The following is a 20,236-nucleotide window of genomic DNA, read 5'->3' on the forward strand; positions in this document are numbered from 1 at the left end:
TAGGGGGCTTGGACTAGATGGCCTTTAGAGGTCCCTTCCAACCCAATACATTCTAGGATTCTATGAAGGAGAGAGAGGAGGACAGGGGCAGGGAGTGGGACATACAGGCAGAGAAAGGAAAGACAGGTCAGGCAAGAAGCCAGAGAGATTGTGAAAAACAAGGAGGGATGCAGATCAGGACAAAGAGGCAGTGAACGAAAAAGCAGCCATGTGCTGCAGGACAGAGACAGAGGAAGGAACAAAGAGGGGCAGGGAGCAGGACAGAGGGAGAGCAAGAAAAACCAAAGGGGCAGGTAGAACAGCAGAACAAGAGAGGGGCTTGGAAACCAGAGAGGGACGAACAGGGAGCAGGGTACGAGAACAGACAGAAGAAGAAAGGTACAGGGAAGCAAAAGAGTGACGCCAGTGATGGAAGGAGGGAGGGCACAGGCACAGGGAGGGACCTGGATGCAGAAGAGGGGTGACACGGCCCCAAGGGCCCAGGACTCACTGCAGTTCCCGCTCTTGGTGCTGCTGGGAGGATCTTACTGTTCAGACACTTCTGTCTCTGCCTCTCTCAGCTCTTACAATATGAGGCTTCCTACATACACAGCCTCACGTGCACACACACACACACTACATGGCTGTACCGTGCTTTGGTTACGCACACAGACCCCGCGGTGCATGTTGCTGACCAGCTCTGCTGAGGACTACTCACAGGGACCCTTCCTCACGCGGAGAGGCCGGCTGTCTCTTGTCTGCAGCTGGGGGCAGCTCGCAGCCGGATCCCCTTCGTGTCCTTCTCCAGCCGCTTTTCCTTTTGCCCATCTCTTCAGCTCCAGCCTGAGCTGGATGCAGCTGACGACATCCCCAGGGCAGGAACAGACAACCGAGCCCCTGGCACGGCCTCTGGCAGAGGGAAAGAACCCTGACTGTCACAGCCGGCCCCAGGCTGGAGCCCCTCCTGCTGCAGCAGCTCCTGCAGACCCCGCTCCTTCCCCGCCCTGCTGCTGAAGGCCCCTGGGTTAACAGAGCCCTGGGCCTGCCCGAGGCCCTGCTCGCCGCTGCCAGGACAGGCCATGGGGCAGCCTGGGGCTGCGGGACTGGCCTCAGGGGAGGGGCTGGGGACGGGGCAGCTGCAGGGGCGGAACGGGGCTGGGGGGGATCAGGGGGGCTCTGGGAGTCGGGGTGCCCAGTGCCTGTGCTGGGGGGTCTGTCTCCTTCTCCTTCCCCTGCCCAGCTCTCAAGGTCACTCCCGGGGATGCCCCAGCCGGCCCGGCTCCGGCTTGGAGCTCCCACCCACCACCCCCGGGCAGCCAGCAGGCAGAAGACACCCCGTCACCCACCCAAGGGCCTCACTCACCTCAGGGGCAGCCCCAGCCCTCACCTCAGACGGGCCACGCAGCATCCCGGCAGAGCCATCCCAGGAGCACCCATGCCCCCCGCCTGTGGCTCGGCCCTACCGATGACGTCCAGGTACTGCCGCACCACGCTCTTGGGGTCAGGGCCCAGGAAGACGTAGAAGTCCAGGATCCCGCCCGTTGTGCGCCAGGTCAGGGCCGGGCTGGGCTGCAGGAGCACATCTGGCGAAGCACAAGCGCCGGAGGAACAAGCTGAGGATGGGGACGTGGGCCAAGCCCATGCCCAGCACCTCCGTGGGACTCACCCATCACGTTGCTGTTCAGCAGAAAGACGCCGTGAGCCGAACCGCTGTCCTCCATCACCGGGTAGAAAGGGTGGGAGCCGTAGAGGTTGACCTGGGGCTGGAGTAGAGCACAGCGCAGTGCGGGTGAGGCTCCGTTGGAGGCCCCAGCACAGCACCCACCCACCCACCTGCCTGCCACTGGCCAGAAGCACCGTCACGGCTCGGGGTGCAAAGCCAGGGCTTGCAGCCCCAGACACTGCCGGAGTCAGCAGAGCTCTGCCCCAAACAAGAGCCCTGGACCGTGTAAGGGAAAGCGGCTTCTGAGCCAAACAAGAGCCCCAGGGGGGACAAAGCCTAACTTGGGGACAACGGTCCCCCGGGCTTGCCCAGGGCTGAGGCCAGGTCCCAGAGCTCCACAGCCATGGATGCCTTTCCCCAGCCCCAAACAAGATGTCAGAGGTTGCAGGGCCACCCCCACAGGCGCAGATGAGCCACCTCCCTCTCCCTCAGCCCCGCTCCGTACCACAGGCGCCATATCCCGATTCCAGAGGGTGACCCTGGTCCACGCCGTGTCGAGGACCAGCGGCGTCTGGTGCTCCCCCAGCCCAGAAATGAAATGGGAGGGCAAAGAGGTGGAGATCTGCAGGAACTGGTCTGCGAAGAAGAGGGGCGCGACGGTGGTGTTCAGCCTGCCGGAGAGAAAGGGAGACTCCGGCAAACAGCCCCAGCGGTGCCCAGCAGCCGGGTTTCGACTGATCTCTGGGACTCCTGCTTCCCTTCCCAGGCACCGAACCACAGAGGGGCTCAAAGCAAAGCCCCCGCAGCCGCTGACCGCCACCCCGCTGCTGTCACCGCCATACCCTGCCGCATCCCTGCTCCGTCCCACGCACCGCTGGGGTTGGGGCCAGGACCCGCTTCCAGACCGAATCCCTTCGGGAAGGCTCGGGGCAGGACGGGCACTTACAGGACCTGCCCGTCGCGCTGCCGGCAGACGACGAGGCCGAAGGGATCCTGGTTGATCTGCAGCCCGTAGAGCGGGGAGGCGGCTCGGCCGCTCGCCCGCGGCGTGGCCAGGGGCACCTCGTACCGCTGCTGGGCCGGGTCCTGCAGCTGCGGGGACAGAAGGGAAGGGGGGGATGTCAGCGGGGGGGTCCGGAGCACCGGGGCACCGGTCCCGGGGCCGGCTCGCACCGTGAAGCGGAGGCGGGTGGGGGTCTCCAGCGCCACGTCCAGCCGCAAGCTGCCCACGGCCCCCGGCAGGAAGCTGGCGGCGACGCGGCGGAGCCGGGTGGCGGAGCCGGTGGCGGTGGCCGTCAGGTTCTCCGCCCGGTAGCTCCGGTAGCCGCTGGGGAAGAAGCACCAGGGCGGGCCGGTGCTGGAGCCAGGGCTGGAGCCGGGGCTGGAGCCGGAGCCGGCGGGTGCATAGCAGCAGCCCCGCTCCTCGCAGTCCGCCCGCGACAGCAGCCGCTCGGGGCCGCAGTCAAAGCGTTCGCCCGGGGGCACCTGGCAGCCGGCGGCCCCGGGGCTGCCCGCCGCGGCGGAGCCCAGCAGCGCCAGCAGCAGCAGCGCGGCCGGGAGCCCCGGCCCCGCCATGGCCCCGCCGGCCCGGCCCGGCCTCCCAGCAGGCGCGGCGGGACCGGCCCCACGTCGCGGAGGCGTCTGCGGGGCGGGACCGGCCCCGGGAGCGGGCGGGCGCCTTCCCCCGCCGGGGCCGGGGCCTTCCGCCTCCCGGAGCTGCAGGGAAAGGCGGTGAGAGAGGGGGGGCCCGGAGGGGAAGGGGGCGGCTGCCCCCAGCGCCCCAGGCCAGGGGGAGGGATGAAGCCACCCTTGTGCAGCCAAGGAAACAAAAATCATTTGCACTGCTACAGCTTTGGTGACCACTACCTGCTACACAGACTTATTTTTTAGATATTTGTTTATTTACAAAGCCTGCAGGCTCCAGCAGAACAAGAGCTGAGGGTTACATGGATGGGGTTCGTGGCAGTCAGGCTTCCTGCGAGCCCAGCCTGGAGCCCAAGCACTGTCTGAGCCACTGGAGAGTCCGGTAGTGCTGGGGATGGTCCTGCTGGATCTGCTGGATGATGGCATCGATGGTCTGGAGCCGGTGGCGCAGTTTCTGGTGCTCATTTCTCCAGGCTTGCTCCGTGCGGCACAGGGGAGTGTACGTCCCTTCCTTCAGCGCCTGCAGGTGCTTCCGGCGAGTCTGGTAGGACACGATCTCCAAAAGGTTCTGAGGAAAGCAACAACAGAAATTGCTTTGACAGCAGGCTGCAGAGAGAAAAGCACTAAGAAAGGCAGGTGACTTTTGTCACCGGTACTGGAACCATCACATTCTGAAAGGGAAGGGCTTCTGAAGAGGGACAGGGCTATGAAGTCCCTCTTGTACCGGCAGAACAGCTGCTAACGGGTACAGCCAGAGAAGTGGTTAGGTTGGAAGAGACCTTTAAGATCATTGAGTCCAACCATGAACCTAACGCTGCCAAGTCCACCATTAAACCGTGTCCCTAAGCACCACATCTACACGTCAGCCAATAGGAAAAAAAAAAAAAAATTAAATGTTCATCACAGAATTCCATAAACCAGAGAAATACCTGCATGCACAGGGCAACCCTCGCCAGGATAGAGTTTGACCAACTTACAACTTTTGCAGGAGGCCATTCAAGACCTTCAGCTGGCTCTCAAATCTGTAACATATGAGCAGCCAGAAAGTGCTCACAGAGGAGAGCTGTGACCGGGTATTTTCAAGACACAAACCATGTCCTGCAGGCTGATGTCTCCAGGTGAATGCTGCCTCGCTAAGAGTACAACTGCAGCCCCAATTCAGGACCCCCATGAGCCCTCAAGGTGAGCTCAGTTAACTTAAAGTGCCGCTAAAATGCCAAGCACACTCAGTTCAGGATGGTGGCGAGACAGGGAGATGGGGAGCTGGCACCAGGAGAAAGCAGCCGGTCCCGTCGGGCTCGCGAGCTCCAGGGAGCGGAGCCGCTCACCCGTCGCTTCCTGTTCCGACGAGCTTCTGCGTCTGCATCGAGGCCGTCGCACTCAGCCCCCAGCCTGCGCAGTTCTCGCTGCTTTTCCGAGAAGGCGGCACCGAGGGACGCCTGGGCGCTCTCCAGCTCCAGGAGGGTTGCGTTGCAGTCCTGAACGTTCTGGCAAACGGAAGAGAAGGAAAGGGCAGAGTGTGGTTCTTCGTCCAGCTGCACTCCCAGCCATCTCCCCAGAACTCTCCTGTGGGGTTTTTTAAGGAGCCTCCAAAGCCTGTCCCGTCTGTGTCCCGACACCCCGCGTGTCTGCGCTCAGCCCACCCTGGTGCTCCTTACAGCCCCGGTGAACTCCTGCAGCCCTGCTCTGCTCGCTCACCTTCTGGGCTTTGCTGATCTTCTTTCTCAGCTCCTGTTTCTTGCAGTGGAAGACGCTCTTGGGGACAAGCTTCTTGTCTCTTTTGTTCTGACCCTCTCCACGAAGCGCTATCACCTCTCTGCGAGAAACAGATGCCTCCATATCACGAATCATCTTCTCCTGCTGCTTCATCAGCTGGCCGTAGCGGACCTGCCGTGTGTCAAGATATGAAATAGGCTGAAAGTAACAAATGTTCACAAACGGCACCGAACCGATTCTGTGCGGCACATCCCCTCCACATAAACCAGACATACGTGACACGTGAGTGTTGGCAAGCCAAATTTGCTCTAAACCCAAACCCGGCTTGCCCTGTGTGGATCTGGAAAGCAAAGGGCTGGATTATCAACTCGTCTAAAGTAATCTTCAAAAGGTTTCAATGGAACTCCTTAGCAATAGGAAAAGCAGAAGAGTAAAGTAACCTGGGAACAAAAGGGAAGAGTTGCTTTGCCAGAAGACAGAAGGCTTCCCTAACCAGTGATTAAGATGATGCAATATTTAGTCATCAACATTCCTTTGCTTATAAATTGGGGTCACGGCATAAGGTGGCAAACATATTATGTTTTAAATAGATTGCTCAGGTGTCTCTAGACTCTGCTGCAGCCCATTACACGGCAGGCGCAAGGAAGGCACGAAGAGCACGCACACTGGATGTATTTCATTCAGCCCAGCTGGAGGGTGTACTATTTCCAACATTGCTGTGGCCTGGCAATGCTGCTTCCCCAGCCCGTTTCTCATCTCCTGCCTTCAGCAACGCCGAAGCTGAATCCATCGTGTGCAGCTTCCCCTCCCCAGTGCTCCTCCCCCGGGGCTCACCTGCATCCTGTGAATCTCTGTTCTCATGGCGTGGAGCTCGCCGTGCCCTGACTCAGACTCCACCGCCGCACGCATCTCTCTCGTCAGCTGGATCTTCTTCTCCCACAGCAGGATTTGATGCCTTCAGTGACAGAAAGGGAAAGCGGCACCTTTGTCAGTGCCCGAGAGGACGCTCGCTCCCTGTGCACGCGTGGCAGCACGCTCCCGAGCTCAGTCCTGAACATGGAGCTGAAGGTTCAGCAGAACCTGAGGGTTTGCACGTGGGACACGTAAAAGGGCAGCCAGGAGCAGCGTGGAACCAGACAGGGAGCTCCGCCATCCACAACGTGGCACGGTGGTGGCACGGTGACTAACAACAAGCGTGCCCAGGCTGCCGGGGGCTGGTGGACCCCAGTGAGCTGCCCAGCGCAGCACGCTCGCTCCGAGTTACTGGCGGAGGAGAGCGCGGGCAGAGTCACCCCATACAGATCTCAGCAACGTCCAGCACGAGCCTGCTGGAACTGTTAAAGCCGACATCCTCACGGCTCTCGCTGCTTGCAGAGACAGCTAAAGCACCTTTCAGCTTCTGCGCCCAAAAATCCATGAAACTCCTTTCATCTTCTCCGAGAAGGACAGAAGCACATTTGCTGTTGCTGGTTCAGTTCGATGAGCAGAGTGGAAAGGTGACATGGACACCTACATTCAAAGAGGGTGGCACAAAGCAAGAACCTCTCTGGTACCTACTCTGCTTCCACCAGGCTGTTTAGGAGTCTTTCCTTCTCCTCAGTCAGCTGACTGTGCTTCTCCTGCATCTTAACCGACTCTTTTTCTGCTGCCTAGGTTTGGGAAGCATAACATTGTCAGACAACACAACGTGGTCAGACTAAGAAAGATTTACATGGTCACTGTCTGCCTCCGATCTGCACGGGAGGCTGAGACCTGGAAATGAGATGTCTGTACCTTGAGAGAGCGCACAAACTCGTTCTCAGTGATCGTGTTGCCATATTGCAGCTCCTCGAAGCTGCTGCTGTTCTTGTGGATCAACACATTCAGCTTTATCAAGTCATTGGACATGTTCCTCATGTGACGTTCGATGTCCTTCTGCTCTTTTGTTTCCTGCTGAATTTCATCTACAGGTGAACAGAAAAAAAAAAAAAAAAAAGTCTTAAAATTCCCACAAGCAGCAGGTGGAACACAGGCAAGGCGTGACAGACTGCCATCAGACCAGACAACGCTGCCTGCAGAGCCACCTGCGTCCCACGTACCCAGCCAAACCGTTTTTCCACAAGCCCAAAACCCAAATACGGTTTTGAAGGAGACTGCTGTGGATAAGAGCTGGTTTGAGCCAAGGGAAGCGCCATCGTGGTGGGGACATTTACCCACCAACTACTTGCAAACGTTATTTAAGAAGTGTAGCACGTGACACGGCCACTTTGGTTTGGTTGTGCCCGTTACGGCAGCAGGATCAGTCGGGACAGGGAATAACGCCAGGCAGAGCAGCAGAGGTGCCTGGCTCATAGCCCCAGAGCAGTGCTGGGGCCGCCTGCGTTACTGCTCACACGGACGTAGGAGCACGGCGCATTCTCTGGTGAAGGTCTGGCTCACCCGTCCGTAAGCCCTCGCTCCCTTTTTCCTCCATTCACAGCTGAACGTTTTAAAAAGAGTTGGGGAATGACCTACTTTCCCTGCGCACTTTCTTCTGCTGCATTACTGTGATCCGTTTCTTTAACGTATCCAGGGAGGCTACTTGTTCCTCCCGTTGGTGTGTTAACTTGACCAGCTCTTGCTGCTGATTGAGCCAGTGCTTTTGTAGCGTCATCACCTCAGAGTGATATTCTTCTATCTGCTTGGACAGCTTGTTGATCTCCATTTCCAGTGGCCCCAGTTCTTGACCCTGGATGAGGGCAAGGTTGGGGATTAATCAGGCAGAAGCTGCTGAAGCACTTTTTGCAGAAGGCCGGTCCAGCTGCTGAGATGCCTACCGAATACTTCCGCTATACTGCTACTTCCTTTGTGCCTCTATTTCCCATGAGCTGGATGGGACCAATCATTCCTGACCTCACGGGAACAAATGCAAGGGAAGCCCGAACAGCTCTCAGGCTCTGGGGTGAGAGGGGCCTCCTAAGCTCCTACAACAGGCACATCTGGGTGTCCAAGAGTCTGCCACAGCACTCATTCTTGCATTGGGCTCTATAAAGGTCTCGCAGCTCACGGTGCCAGGGGCAGACCTGGGTATCTATCAGCTGAATGGGGCCAAGCACCAAGTGATCTACATCACCCCGCCTGCTCCATTCGCCCCTTGTCAGTATTTGCAGGTTTTCTGATGAGACCCTAGTTACTCCCAGGGTATTGATGTCATTCAACGTTTTCATCGGGCGCAGACAACTCCCTGCAGAAATCTGTGCTGGGCACACCCTCATTTCACAATTCCCTCATGCCAGCTCCTCCCCCCCGTGCACTAAGAGCTGTTTGACAGACGTAAACATTTACATTAACTAGTGCAGCTTTTAAACCTCTATACTGATGCCTGAAAGTTTTAACTACTCAGCACTTACACAGTTACATTTATCAGGGGCACCTGTGGTCACCACAAAGAATAAAATCAAGCCTGGGACTGAAATGGGAATGTACATACCCCCTGCCGCGCAAGAATCTTCTCCAACCTCTTGTTGTACTGGCTGAGCACCGCTTGCCTGTTCTCGGTCAGGAGACTGCACCTTGCAATCTCGCTTTCCCTGCAGCTGATCAGGTCACGGGTATTTTTTACTTCCTTGTCCAGCCGACAAAGCGTGTTTTGGAGAACTGTCAGCCTGCAGCTGGTATGAGTTGCATTCAGAATAACCTGGGCCACATCATTCTCAACCTTGGAAAAATGCAGCTCCTAGGAACGCCAACAGACAGAAAACAAATTACTGTCAGCAGCAGCAGCCCATTGATTTGGAACGCCCGCTTCCCGAGGCACAGGAGTCAGGGGATTTAGATTCTCCTCCCAGGTCTGTGCCACAAGCTGCGAGCCAGCCACTTACCCGCTCTGTACCTTTGTTTCTCCATCTCCTGACGGAGATACCAACATTTACCTCTGCCATAAGGCTGCTGAAGAGCATGAAGGAGCCCAAACATCCCAAAGCCTTTAAGAGGCCGCGCTCATCACCTCTGCAGTTACCTGCCCTGCCTGGGTGTCTCCAGCTGCCCGGCTCACCAGAGCAGGACATTCTCCACCACACCCGACAAACACGTCCCTCACCGAACCACCACCGCAGCAGCCAGAAAGGCGGGTGCCTGTTGAGCGCAGCGCGAATGCAGCCGGGTGACTTCTGCTGCCCCCGCGCCGCCAGCGGCCACGACTCTCTGGCTACATCCAGCCGTGCACCGCAGGTGCTGATGGGAGACAACGCGAGTGTCCGCTTGTTGGTGTGCCTGTGGGAAGGGGGCGGGGGGCCCCTCTCTCACAACGGAAGCCAGCCCTGGAACTCTTCCTGTTGCTCAAGATAATGCCCCCGATTTAAAAATCCCAGGGCCAGGCTGAAGTAACCCGCAGAAATACAGAGGTGTGGGTGCCTTGTTAGTGCCAGCCCACACAACTCAACACCACAAACACTACGCTGGATCTTCTAGTTTTTCTATCTGTTCCAGTTACACACTCCCAAAGAGAGCAACTGATCGTGCCACAAAGAACTGTGGGTCTGGTTCGATTGTTCCTTGGGCTGTAATCCTCACTCAGGAACGAGAGCAGGCCTGTATCGCATTCCATGATGCCGGACAGAGATACAGGTTAGTTCAATGTGGAGTACAGCAGTACTACACATCCACTGTCTTCCTCCAATACATAAGAACTGGTACTACTTTATGGTAAAAACTCCCAGAATTCATCGTTCTGTCCCATTTTTTAAGCAAAGAAAGAATAGTACATTATGTGTCAAGGCCTTTTTGGCCAAACCCTCTCGCGTACACCAGAATCCCGCACTAAGAGCACTGGAAGAACCAAACTGAAGTCACAAACTCAGCAGACCTTCAACTTCAGGTCTGAAAAGCAGAACGAAGGCGCGGACGAAACACACTTGAGAAACACCGCTCAGGGCGGTTTCCTTCCCCCGCCCTCCCAAACGGAAGAGATAACACACCAGGTCTGTTTTTCTCCTACGGAGCTTTGCAGCCAGCTGCGAGAAGTGCTTTGTGGCTTTGCTGGACACCATCTGGTCCTGAAGCTTTGCCATGATTTCGTTCTCCATCTGCACTTTGGCATCAGTTCCTTTCTCTATGTCCTTACTGATGGACAGCAACTGATTCAGACAAGCAGCTTGATCCTAAACGCAGGAAAGACAGGAGACAGGGTCACTACAACTGTTTGGGGAAGGGGATTAAACATCTGTGTCTGATTTGAAAGGTTCTTCTTCCAAGTAACTCTCCTCACCATCCTGGTCCTGTTGAGGGCCTGCTCTGTCTCGTGGAGAACGCGAGCGTAGGTGCCAGATTCCACCTTCAAGGCCTCCTGCCTGGAAAGGCACTGGGCAATCAGCTTCTTTGTCATCTTGGCATCGTTCTGTGAACGGCTCAGGATGGCGACAAGCAACTCATTCTTCTCCTCCTCCTTCCTGATTGACTTCCTACAGCCATGGATGTCCGTTTCTAGGGACTTGAGGTCATGTCTGTACTTGCTGGAGAGGCAAAGAGGATGGAAAATCACCACAGGGGTAGACTCACGCGCTGAACAGTCATCTACAAATTCCTCTTTTCAAACACGCTACTGCAGCGACAACAGACCAAGGAGGAAGATCTTTACAAAGGCCACCCTGCTGTGACAGTGCAGAGTCATCAGAAGATGGATGGAGACAGAAGACTGAAAAGCAAACGTACGCAGGAAAATTAATTCCCGCTTTCAGTCCTGTCCCCACCCCCCACTCTTACCAGGATGCCACCATAAAAGCACATTGCAGGGAATCAGCCAGGCTGACTCCAGAGCAAATAAGCGCTTCCTTTGGCAACAACAGGACGGTTTTCCTGATGATTTCTGAAGGCATCACAAAACCCTAACTGAGAGCGACAGGTAAAATCCCTCTTGAAGTCTAGCTCTTTGGATTGAGAGATGTTGCAAAGGTGAAGGAACTCTTCTAAAGGACTAAAATATGAACAGAAAAACTCTAAACAGTTTTAAAAACCCCACACATTTTGGGGGAGAGTTGTGTTTTGGATACAGAATAGTGACAAAGAACTGTGCTTCCTATCCTTTAACCTTACTACGTGCTTCAGAGCAGCAAACTTGTTCTGCTTGACATATCCTGCACGCGCAGCAATAAACTGGAGACGCACTGTCCCTTTCAGCATCCCTCTCGTCCAACCCGTGTGAGGTCTCTCCTGGGACTGTTCTCAGATACCATACCTCAGCAGCGCTTGGGTGGCGATATAGGCCTCATCTCTCTGCTTCATTCCCGCCAAGCTGCTATTCCAGTGGTTCATCAGTCGCTTTTTCTCCATGTTAATAGCCTGAACCTCCATACAAGCCTGGGGGAGAGAGGATTTGTAGACAGGATAAATCTATACTAGGCTGGGAAACCAAATTCACGTTACAATGGCTTTTTTTGGTGTGTGTTCATAATACGCTGGGCAGGAACAGCTTCAGCTAACGTGCCTCTGGTTTATGGTCACCCCCGACCACAGAGCATAGGTCTGCAAGGAAAAAAATGCAGAGAGGGTGGAGGAGGAAGTGATTTATAGGCAATTCTTGAGGACAAAGGGAAAAACAAAACAAAACAAAACAAAAAAGTCTTCATTCCTCCAAACAGGAACTGATCATACAACTCTGTCCTACACTGTAGCTACCACGTGAGCATGAGCCAACGGGGTCGGTCCTTCCAGAGGGAAATATTAACCAGAAGCGAAAAAAAAGCATTCTCCTACCTCATTTGCTGCTTGCCGAGTTACTTTTGTGTCCTCTGCCTGAGCCACAAACTGAGCTTCGAACAGAGCAATCTGTTCCTGCAGCTCGTAGGCTTTCCGGGTCAAGCGGTCTACCAGAAGATCCTACAGAGGCAGAGCCAAACAGCTCAGGATGAGTAACATAATCTCAGGCTTAACCAACTAAATTCTACAGCAATAACTTGGGCTGAAAATGAATTCAGTTAGCTTTGATTCCTACTGAAACTCTTCCATTCCTATCCAAATGACTCCTGAATGCAGCAGTGACGATTTTGAAGAGAACAAAACCTTCTTTGCTGGTTTTTATCGTTCCACCCACAGTAGGAAATTGGTCCTTCAGATCTGAAGCAGCATTCATCCCTGCCAGCATGGGTTACATTGCACCACCTCTCCAGCAGCTGGGAATCTTGATAATTTATGGTTTAAAATCCTTTGTTAAAAACCATCTAAACCCATTCCATCTCAACCGTTTGCCCGCAATTCTGCATCAACAGTAATTAGTTGGTGTCCTGCTGCAAGCAGGAGGCAGCAGAGGGAGCTCCAGCACACCGACCGCTCAGTTCACCTTCCAAGTTCGCTCTTCCTTGGGACTCAGAGCAATTCTCCAGACTTCAACATACGATACTTCTTTGCTAAATATCTTTCTGCCCCCACACCCCCGTTGCCTGCGTGAAGAGTGATCACTACTGATTACTACTTCCTATTATAAGGCTCATAAAAAAATTCTGTTCAGTACATGCCACTATCTTGGTGGTGGGGATTCTTCTCATTTTCAATTATTTGGGGAAAATATCCCCACGCACCTTCCATGGTGTCTGTATATTCACTACAGCCTTCCTTCTGCCAAGGCAGCACGTCCTCCGAGACTCGCCGCTAGCCGTCACCTGAATTCATTTATTTATTTGAAAGAAGAGAGTTTTACTTGATACCTGTTTTTTCTTTTCCACGTCAGCTTGGGCCTTCTCCAGCTCAGCCCTCTTTGTCGACCGTTTCATTAGTAAAATATTATGGTGCATATGGGCCATGTTCTGCATGTAGAAGAGGGGCAAGGCCAGGTTTTCAAGCTGGGTCTGCATTGCAGAGACTGGGGAGGCAGGGGGAAAAATATTTACAGGAAAGTATGTTTGTAAGACACACTTTAAACAGAGGTAAAAGGGAAAGAAACACAGAAGCACCCAAAGCCAAATTCGCACACTTACCAGCCAAATCAGCCCCCCTGAAATGTGAATTTGCATCGGCTTTGGAGTACAGCTCCACAAGCACAGCTAATATCTTGGTAAGCAATTCATTGCTTCCCAGCACTCAGAAGCCCAGGAGATCAAAGAAGGGGCGGCCTCAGGAGGCTGTGACTCCACTCCTCTGCCCCAAAACGGAACTGTCTCTTTCTCAGTCTGTTGAATGCTTCTCTATTTTTTTCAGCAACCTGCCAAACCTTTCTAGGCAGTTTATCCTACGCTGAGCTACCCTCGCCATCACAGTTGTTTTCCTGTCCCCTACCCACAGGCCTGCAGCACAACCAGCATGAGTCAAGTCCATTTCTTTGGCTGGGACGGGTTCCCACACGGATGGCACTCTCAGGCTCCCGGGTGCCCCTCACGACCCACGACCTTTGCGATCTCGTCACACCCTTACAGAGACACAGGCAAACGTAACAGAGCGACAGGATCTTCCTCCTTCTAAGTCACAGAGCAGCCCATCTGCCTGGAACAGTTTTAGTCCTAAAGACCTTCTCAGAAGTACAAGGTAGCCACACGGTCTTAGAAACAACCAGGAATACCTGTGAAAGGTTTCAGCGAGTGCCTTATTCCTGATCAATGTTACTGTATTTTTCAATCCAATGCTTGCCTTGGATTCAAATAAATCCCTTTCTCCACACAGTACTAGAGCCAGGAAACCTGGCAAGGGCTGCCTCGGTCACCTTTCTGGCGTTCATCGTGTGTGTTCTGACACATTTGCTTGTAAGTAAGCCTGAGGCCCTCCAGCTCCTCCTCCAGCTGCTGACGTGCTGTGGCCACCTGAGAACGGCGGTCGTGGCTCTTCTCCAGTTCCAGCTGCAGGCGGGCCAGCTGCTGCTGCGCTCCGTAAAGAACCAGCCCAAGCTCTTCCCTCTCTGCTTGCCCTTTCTTCGCTGCTGCCCTCTGCAAACACAAGAGGAAACCAGTTACCTGGCTTCAGCTCGGGCAGGGGTGGGCTGCTGCGGGACGGCAAAGTAAGAATGCCACGTACCAGTTCCTGAAGCTCTAGGCTCACTTTTTCCATCTGCTTAGTGAGGTGACTCTTCAGGGCAGCCTGGAATCTTCTCATCAGAGGCTGTCAAGAAGTATGACATTGATACAAGTCAACGTACTTGTATAAAGAAATTATGAAGAAACCTTACTGCTACCCCCGCTGTTAAATAACAGCGTATTTTCTGCCACAGACCCTTGCATTCTTACTTTAGCTACGCTCACTGTAACGAGTGAGAGGAGTTACATAGTGGCTATTTGTTGACAGCAGAAAGCCACTACTGAGGATATCTGAAAGTCAGAAACACATCAGAAGAGCTGCCTCTGAGAGCCCATCCCCTCGCTCTTGCTGACAGTACTTCTCTTTCAGGAGCACTGAGGAGTATCAGATTTACCCACTTCACGGCTCCCTCCTGAGCCTCCCGTTTGGGGTTAACCCTGAGGGAGCAGACACGCTCAGGAGTCAGTACTTCTGCAAAAGCCTGTTTTAAACACGTGGTTTCAGCCTATGGCTGAGCCGCTGCTGACAATCTACCTTGTGTATTTCATACAAATAAAAACAGCAGGTCTGCGAAGAAGAACGACAAGATTTGAGGACTTCTCACATGTTCTAGATCCAAGACAACCAGCTCTGTTTCTTCTACGGTTTCTTCACTTCTTCCACTCGTTTTGTGCCCCTCAGCTCCACGCTGCTGGCATGCCTGTTCCCGCCTTTGGTCACCATGCTCACTGGTGAGCTGATCCAACTGCTCAAAGGCAGTCTCTGAGCAGAGAGAAATGGGTTCTCCAATGTCACCTGGACCCCACCCCCCAAGAAAAAAAAAAAAAAAAAAAAGAGAAGAAGACAAAGAAAATGCTTAGATTTCAAAGCGTTGTGCCTCCAGTTGGACTAACAATGACGAGAAAGGGAGAAAACTAGAAACTGCGCTTGACAGGTGGTATGGAGTGTTGTACTGTTAGCAAGGGACTGAAGGATACCTGACTCTGTGCAGCTGTTCCGCTCCGCTGACCACGCAGACACCTGCTGAGGAGCTCCTGAAGGAAGGGGAGGGTTTTCTCTCTCGGTTACTGGCTGCTCCATGTCACCCAACGCAGGAGGACAACTGTCTAATTCGACTTTGTCCAAGAAAGTCTCAGGGGATTTTTCCTGAAACGTAAAATCCACCACCTGAAACAGCTTTTCAGTCTGCCCTGACAATCTGCTTATTTCTGTCATCACGAGACAAGAACGATGCAGACACAGAATCGGCAAGAGGGCCTTGTTCTAAACTCAGCCCACAGATACACTGGCAAAGCTGTGCCTCTGCCGATCAAAAAGTCACCTTTACCCACATGCAGCACAACAGAGGAACCTCTCCAGCTCTGTCACAGCTTTTGTAGACTTTGTGCCTGACCAGTTAGCTTCTCTCTGTTCAGTTCTGGTCGGGTTTGTGTTGGCAGCAACAAAACCGCCCCAGGAGAATTTGAAGTTACAAATACCGGCCATGCCTTCTGTGAATAAGATTGTGTGTGTTGTTAGTGTCTCACCTCTGCAGAACTAACAAACAGCTCTGTAGGTCCTCTTTCTGCTGGTGGAAATGTCTCTTTTTGGTCCTGCAGAGGAACGGACCCTTCTTCTTCATTGTCGCTCCCATTCTCCGCCTCTACTGCCTAGCACACACAGAGGCAAAAAGCAGAATAGCAGCGTTACAGCAGGTTGTGCATTTGGTTTAATGCTCATGCTACGGTGCTGTAACAACTGCTTTTTGTCATGGGAGTTTAATTTTGAAGTTTAATCTCGTTCACAAAAACAGTCACCAAGGCAGCATGAAGACGGTAAAGATCCTGACAAAAATTCTACACACCACTTTTAATTTCAGATGTGTCTCTGGCTCACGTCTATTTTTTAAAAAAATGCCCTTAGGGATTTTAGTCCTCCAGCTGGTGCTACACGTAGCCAAACTATTATCTTCTTTTTAAAGAGACACTGTTTTATCCCGTACCATCATTTGCCAAATTCAAATATCGTGCAGTACCAACAGACAAAAAAAACTTATCACCACCAACCTCGAACACAGCCCCCATACGTGTGTCTGTGAGATGGGGGCAAGCTCCCGTTTAACATGCCTACAGCCATCTGGGAGCTGAGTGAGAAGCACATGCTTCAGGACGCTGCTGACACACAGAACTACAACTACATTTAACTTTGTTTTTTTAATAGGCAGGGCAAGACTTCAACAACCGCTCCCTTGTTTTACTTCTCCCTATTGAAACTGCTTCCACGAAGCCATCACTCTGCAAGGAGAGCGTAGGAACATCATGCTGCCCCGCGAACGTTCTGAAGGAAATCACCTCCATAGCAAGAGGCGACGGAACTCGGACGATATCCCGCGCAGCGGAGCCGGATTCCACCCCAGAGCCCTCTGCTGCGGCACCGGCGGCCTCCTCCATATTGCTGGGCTGGGGATGGCCTGTGCCTGCAACCAGAGCGGAGGGAAGAGTGAGAACCAGCCCGGCTCCCCGGGGCCCGCCAGCTGCAGGCCGCCGCGGGGCTGGGCACGGGCACCCGCGGGGCCGGGGAGGCCGGGCGGCCGAGGGCCGGGCGGTTCAAGGCCCGGCCGCGGCCCAGCCCCGCACTCACCCGCCGCCGTCTGCGCCATGTTCCCGTGTTCCCGTTGCCAGGCGACGCATCAACACCCGGTCACGTGAGCGCTCCGGGCCGCACCACCTCAGCCCGTGGAGGGGGGGGGGGGGGGAACGCGGGCCGCACCACCTCGGCTCCTGGAGATGGGGGGGGCTGTGGGGGGGGCGCTCGGCCCGCACTACCTCAGCCCGCCGGGCCCGGGGGGGGCCCGCGGCGTCCCGGCCGCCCTGGCGGCGCCAGCCCCGGTGCGGGGCAGCAGGTAACGGCGCCGAGGGCTGGAGTCCGGGCGGGGGGAGCTGCGGGGACGAGGCACCCGGGACGCTGCCCAGCACCCCGGGGATGCATCCATTTTCTTTTATCCCGCTCTTTGTCTTCCCTTCCCACCGGAGCCCCGAGGCGCTCGGTGTGCTGCCGGCTGGGGGCTGGCGGAATGCGAAATAGTTCATTTTAACTTTATGTTCTGCTGTTCTGGGCTGGCTCCCTAAAGCTTGGGGTGTATTTAGGATTGCCTTCCTTTTGGGGAGGGGGTCCTCTCTCAAATTGCCCCAGTATCTACCTCTTCCTTTGCCGTTATCAGCAGAGACCTGAAGGTGGATGGTCGGTGTAATAAGTAACATATTGTGCTTTGTTCATTAAACATGTATGGGAAGGTATGGATGGAAGATTTATGTGCCCGCAAGGCTTGATAGCCCAACCGAAGGACATCTGGCAAAGTAAACAGGACCCGCAGCTGAGGGGGTTGAGTAATCACATTCTTGCATAAGTTCACCCACAGGGCAACGAGGAAGACCTTCAGCCTTCATCCTTACCATCACCAGGAGGCAGAGAAAGACCCCCCAGCAACAGAAGGCACATGCGAAGAGTATCGCCCTGATTGCGACATCACGAATGCAGGAAATGAGACTGTATATAATGTGCTTACACGAGGCGGGAAGGCGCGAGCCGTTGGCGGAGCGCAGACTCCCCGGCCGCCCAGCGCTGCCTTTGCTCTTGTTCGCTTGCTAATATAATAAAATTCGCATTGGATTTTGACATTTTAAATTGTCCGTGTCTCTACTTATCACAAACAGAATGAGTTAAAAAATTTCAACAAAACAAGGAACAAAGTCTGAAATACAAATTACTGGGATAAACCTATGTTAAGGCAGGTTTATTAAATGCAGTTATTCTGTCACAGAACAGATTGACAGAACAGTCAAGGTTGGAAGGAACTTCTGGAGACCATCTAGTCCAACCTCCCTGCTCAAAGCCTATGACCTCGTCTAGTCTTTCAGTTGGCTTTGGATTTTTTTATTTGACTTCAGTTTCTACACAAAGGTATTCTGACAAGTGTTCAAGCCATCCAATCACAGTTAACCTTAAGCCCAACAACAAAGAAGCAAAAGAAAAGGTAAGTGAAGGTAGTTTTTCTTCAAGGCAATAAATATTATTAAACATCACCAATTAACATGTGTACGCCCTGCAACTGAAGCATCCTGAATTGACAATAATTATAGCAGTAAGTCTAAAGTTTTACAATACTTACTTCAGAAAAAACAATTCCAAATCTAAGACTTTGCAGCTGTTTAGTTTAATATCCACCTACACCTGTTCTTTTACTCATTTTATTGACTCTATCAGCCTGTCTGGGCTCTACATTTTTCAGAATGCAAGATGTATATAGATATGGTCCTACTTTCTATCTCAATGAACAGTGACACAGTAAAGTACTCGGACATTTCCGATCATCACTCCAAGCTGGGCTAAAAACTGGCTGGATGGCCAAGCACAGAGAGTGGTGGTGAAGGGAGTTCAATCCAGCTGGCGGCCGGTCACAAGGGGTGTCCCCCAGGGCTCAGCATTGGGACCGCTCTGGTGTCACATCTTGATGGATGAGCTGGATGAGGGGATCGAGTGCTCCCGCAGGGAGCTTGCAGATGACACCACGTTGGGTGGGAGTGTCGATCTGCTGGAGGGCAGGGAAGCTCTACAGAGGGATCTGGACAGGCTGGATCGCTGGGCCAAGGCCAGTTCCACGAGTTGCAACAAGGTCAAGTGCCGGGTCCTGCACTTCGGCCACAACAACCCCCAGCAGCGCTACAGGCTGGGGAGGAGTGGCTGGGAAGCTGCCCGGCAGAGAGGGACCTGGGGGTGCTGGTCGACAGGCAGCTGAACGTGAGCCGGCAGTGTGCCCAGGTGGGCAAGGCGGCCAACAGCATCCTGGCCTGTGTCAGCCATGGGGTGGCCAGCAGGAGCAGGGAGGTGATCATGCCCCTGTACTGGGCACTGGTGAGGCCGCCCCTCGAATGCTGGGTGCGATTTTGGGCCTCTCAGGACAAGACAGACACTGAGGTGCTGGAGCGTGTCCAGAGAAGGGCAGCGAAGCGGGTGAGGGCTCTGGAGAGCAGGTCTGATGAGGAGCAGCTGAGGGAGCTGGGGTGGTTTAGTCTGGAGAAGAGGAGGCTGAGGGGAGACCTTACTGCTCTCTGCAACTGCCTGAAAGGAGGCTGGAGTGAGGTGGGGTCGGTCTCTTGTCCCAAGTGACAAGCCATAGGACAAGAGGAAATGTCCTCAAGTTGTGCCAGGGGAGGTTTAGATTGGACATGAGGAAAATTTTCTTTACTGAAAGAGTGGTCAGACATTGGAACAGGCTGCCCAGGGAGGTGGTGGAGTCACCATCCCTGAAGGTGTTCAAAGACGTACCCATGTGGTGCTCAGGGTCCTGGTTTAGTGGCGGGCTTGGTAGTGTTAGGATAACGGTTGGACCTGATGATCTTAAAGGTCTTTTCCAACCAAAACGATTCTTCTATGTTGCGCCAGGGAGGTTTAGATTGGACATCAGGATAAATTTCTTTACCGAAAGGGTTATCAAGCATTGGGACAGGCTGCCCAGGGAAGTGGTGGAGTCACCAGCCTTGGAGGTGTTCAAAAAACGTGTTGATGTAGTGCTTCTAGACATGGTTTAGTGCGCATGGTGGTGTTAGGTCAACGGTTGGACTTGATGATCTTAGAGGTCTACTCCAGCCTAACGATTCCTTGATTCTATGATCACTACTGGCAGAGTTTTAAGAATGGGTCAGTTCATACCTCAGAGCTATTTTTTTAAGCTCTCTGACAGCTCAAGCAGACAGTGTGTTACTGGATTGACTTGGTTTTGGTGTTGAATGTTTCCTGGCAACTACAACTACAGAACTGGTTCTCATTTGAAAACAAAATCAAAAACACAGGTCTCCCTCTGTTCCCAAGATACTTTCTTTTATGTCCCCTGGGATTGCTGCTATTATTCTAAGAAGTTTGGCTTTACACAAAATCCTGCTTAAATTGAAGATGGCAAGGAACAGCATATATTACACAAATCTGCACACAAAGTTCCACCAACAGAACTTCATTGATTCAGGTTGTGAAAATTTATGGCTACTGATCACCATGTTCAGAAAAAGGAATCAAATAGCTACACAAGTTCACTACAAATATTTCAAATCTTACTGTATTAAGCCTTTGAGTGGAATGGATCATCAAAAGCAACAGGACTGCTTAAAGAATGGAAGAGAACTTGCATTTCCAATGCACTGAGAAAAAAAAATTATAACCACCATCATCATCATTTAGTCGGATCAAAGTAAGTCCTCGCTTTTTATCTGTTATCTGTTTAAAGGCTCCATATTTAATAACAGAACGGAG

The 20,236-nt window shown here is 53.5% G+C and overlaps 1 protein-coding gene across 1 annotated transcript; it reads right to left on the reverse strand.

Annotated features, from left to right (window-relative positions):
• Window positions 1-3,527: 3,527 nt before the first annotated feature.
• On the reverse strand, window positions 3,528-16,594 carry LOC147412592 (coiled-coil domain-containing protein 40-like). The gene is made up of 19 exons (XM_086481198.1): window positions 16,574-16,594; window positions 16,285-16,409; window positions 14,932-15,100; window positions 14,559-14,749; window positions 13,955-14,038; window positions 13,647-13,866; window positions 12,658-12,812; window positions 11,711-11,833; window positions 11,193-11,314; window positions 10,227-10,470; window positions 9,937-10,119; window positions 8,451-8,696; window positions 7,496-7,709; window positions 6,776-6,945; window positions 6,560-6,651; window positions 5,837-5,957; window positions 4,985-5,173; window positions 4,615-4,773; window positions 3,528-3,854 (listed from the first exon to the last, which is right to left on the reverse strand). The coding sequence occupies exons 1-19, from the start codon at window positions 16,590-16,592 to the stop codon at window positions 3,609-3,611; spliced, it is 3,072 nt and encodes a 1,023-aa protein (XP_086337324.1). The 5' UTR covers window positions 16,593-16,594; the 3' UTR covers window positions 3,528-3,608.
• Between the last annotated feature and the right edge of the window lie 3,642 nt (window positions 16,595-20,236).

The sequence above is a fragment of the Leptosomus discolor genome, unplaced genomic scaffold (assembly GCF_034619465.1).
Source record: "Leptosomus discolor isolate bLepDis1 unplaced genomic scaffold, bLepDis1.hap2 HAP2_SCAFFOLD_28, whole genome shotgun sequence".
NCBI lineage: Eukaryota > Metazoa > Chordata > Aves > Leptosomiformes > Leptosomidae > Leptosomus > Leptosomus discolor.

Bases quoted from the DNA above. Each gene is read 5' to 3' on its own strand.
- LOC147412592 (XM_086481198.1), bottom strand. The intron at 11,834-12,657 runs GTATCAAGTAAA...CTGCCTCTGTAG, and splicing joins ACGTGGAAAAGAAAAAACAG to GATCTTCTGGTAGACCGCTT. The intron at 5,174-5,836 runs GTGAGCCCCGGG...GACACACGGCAG, and splicing joins CAGAGATTCACAGGATGCAG to GTCCGCTACGGCCAGCTGAT.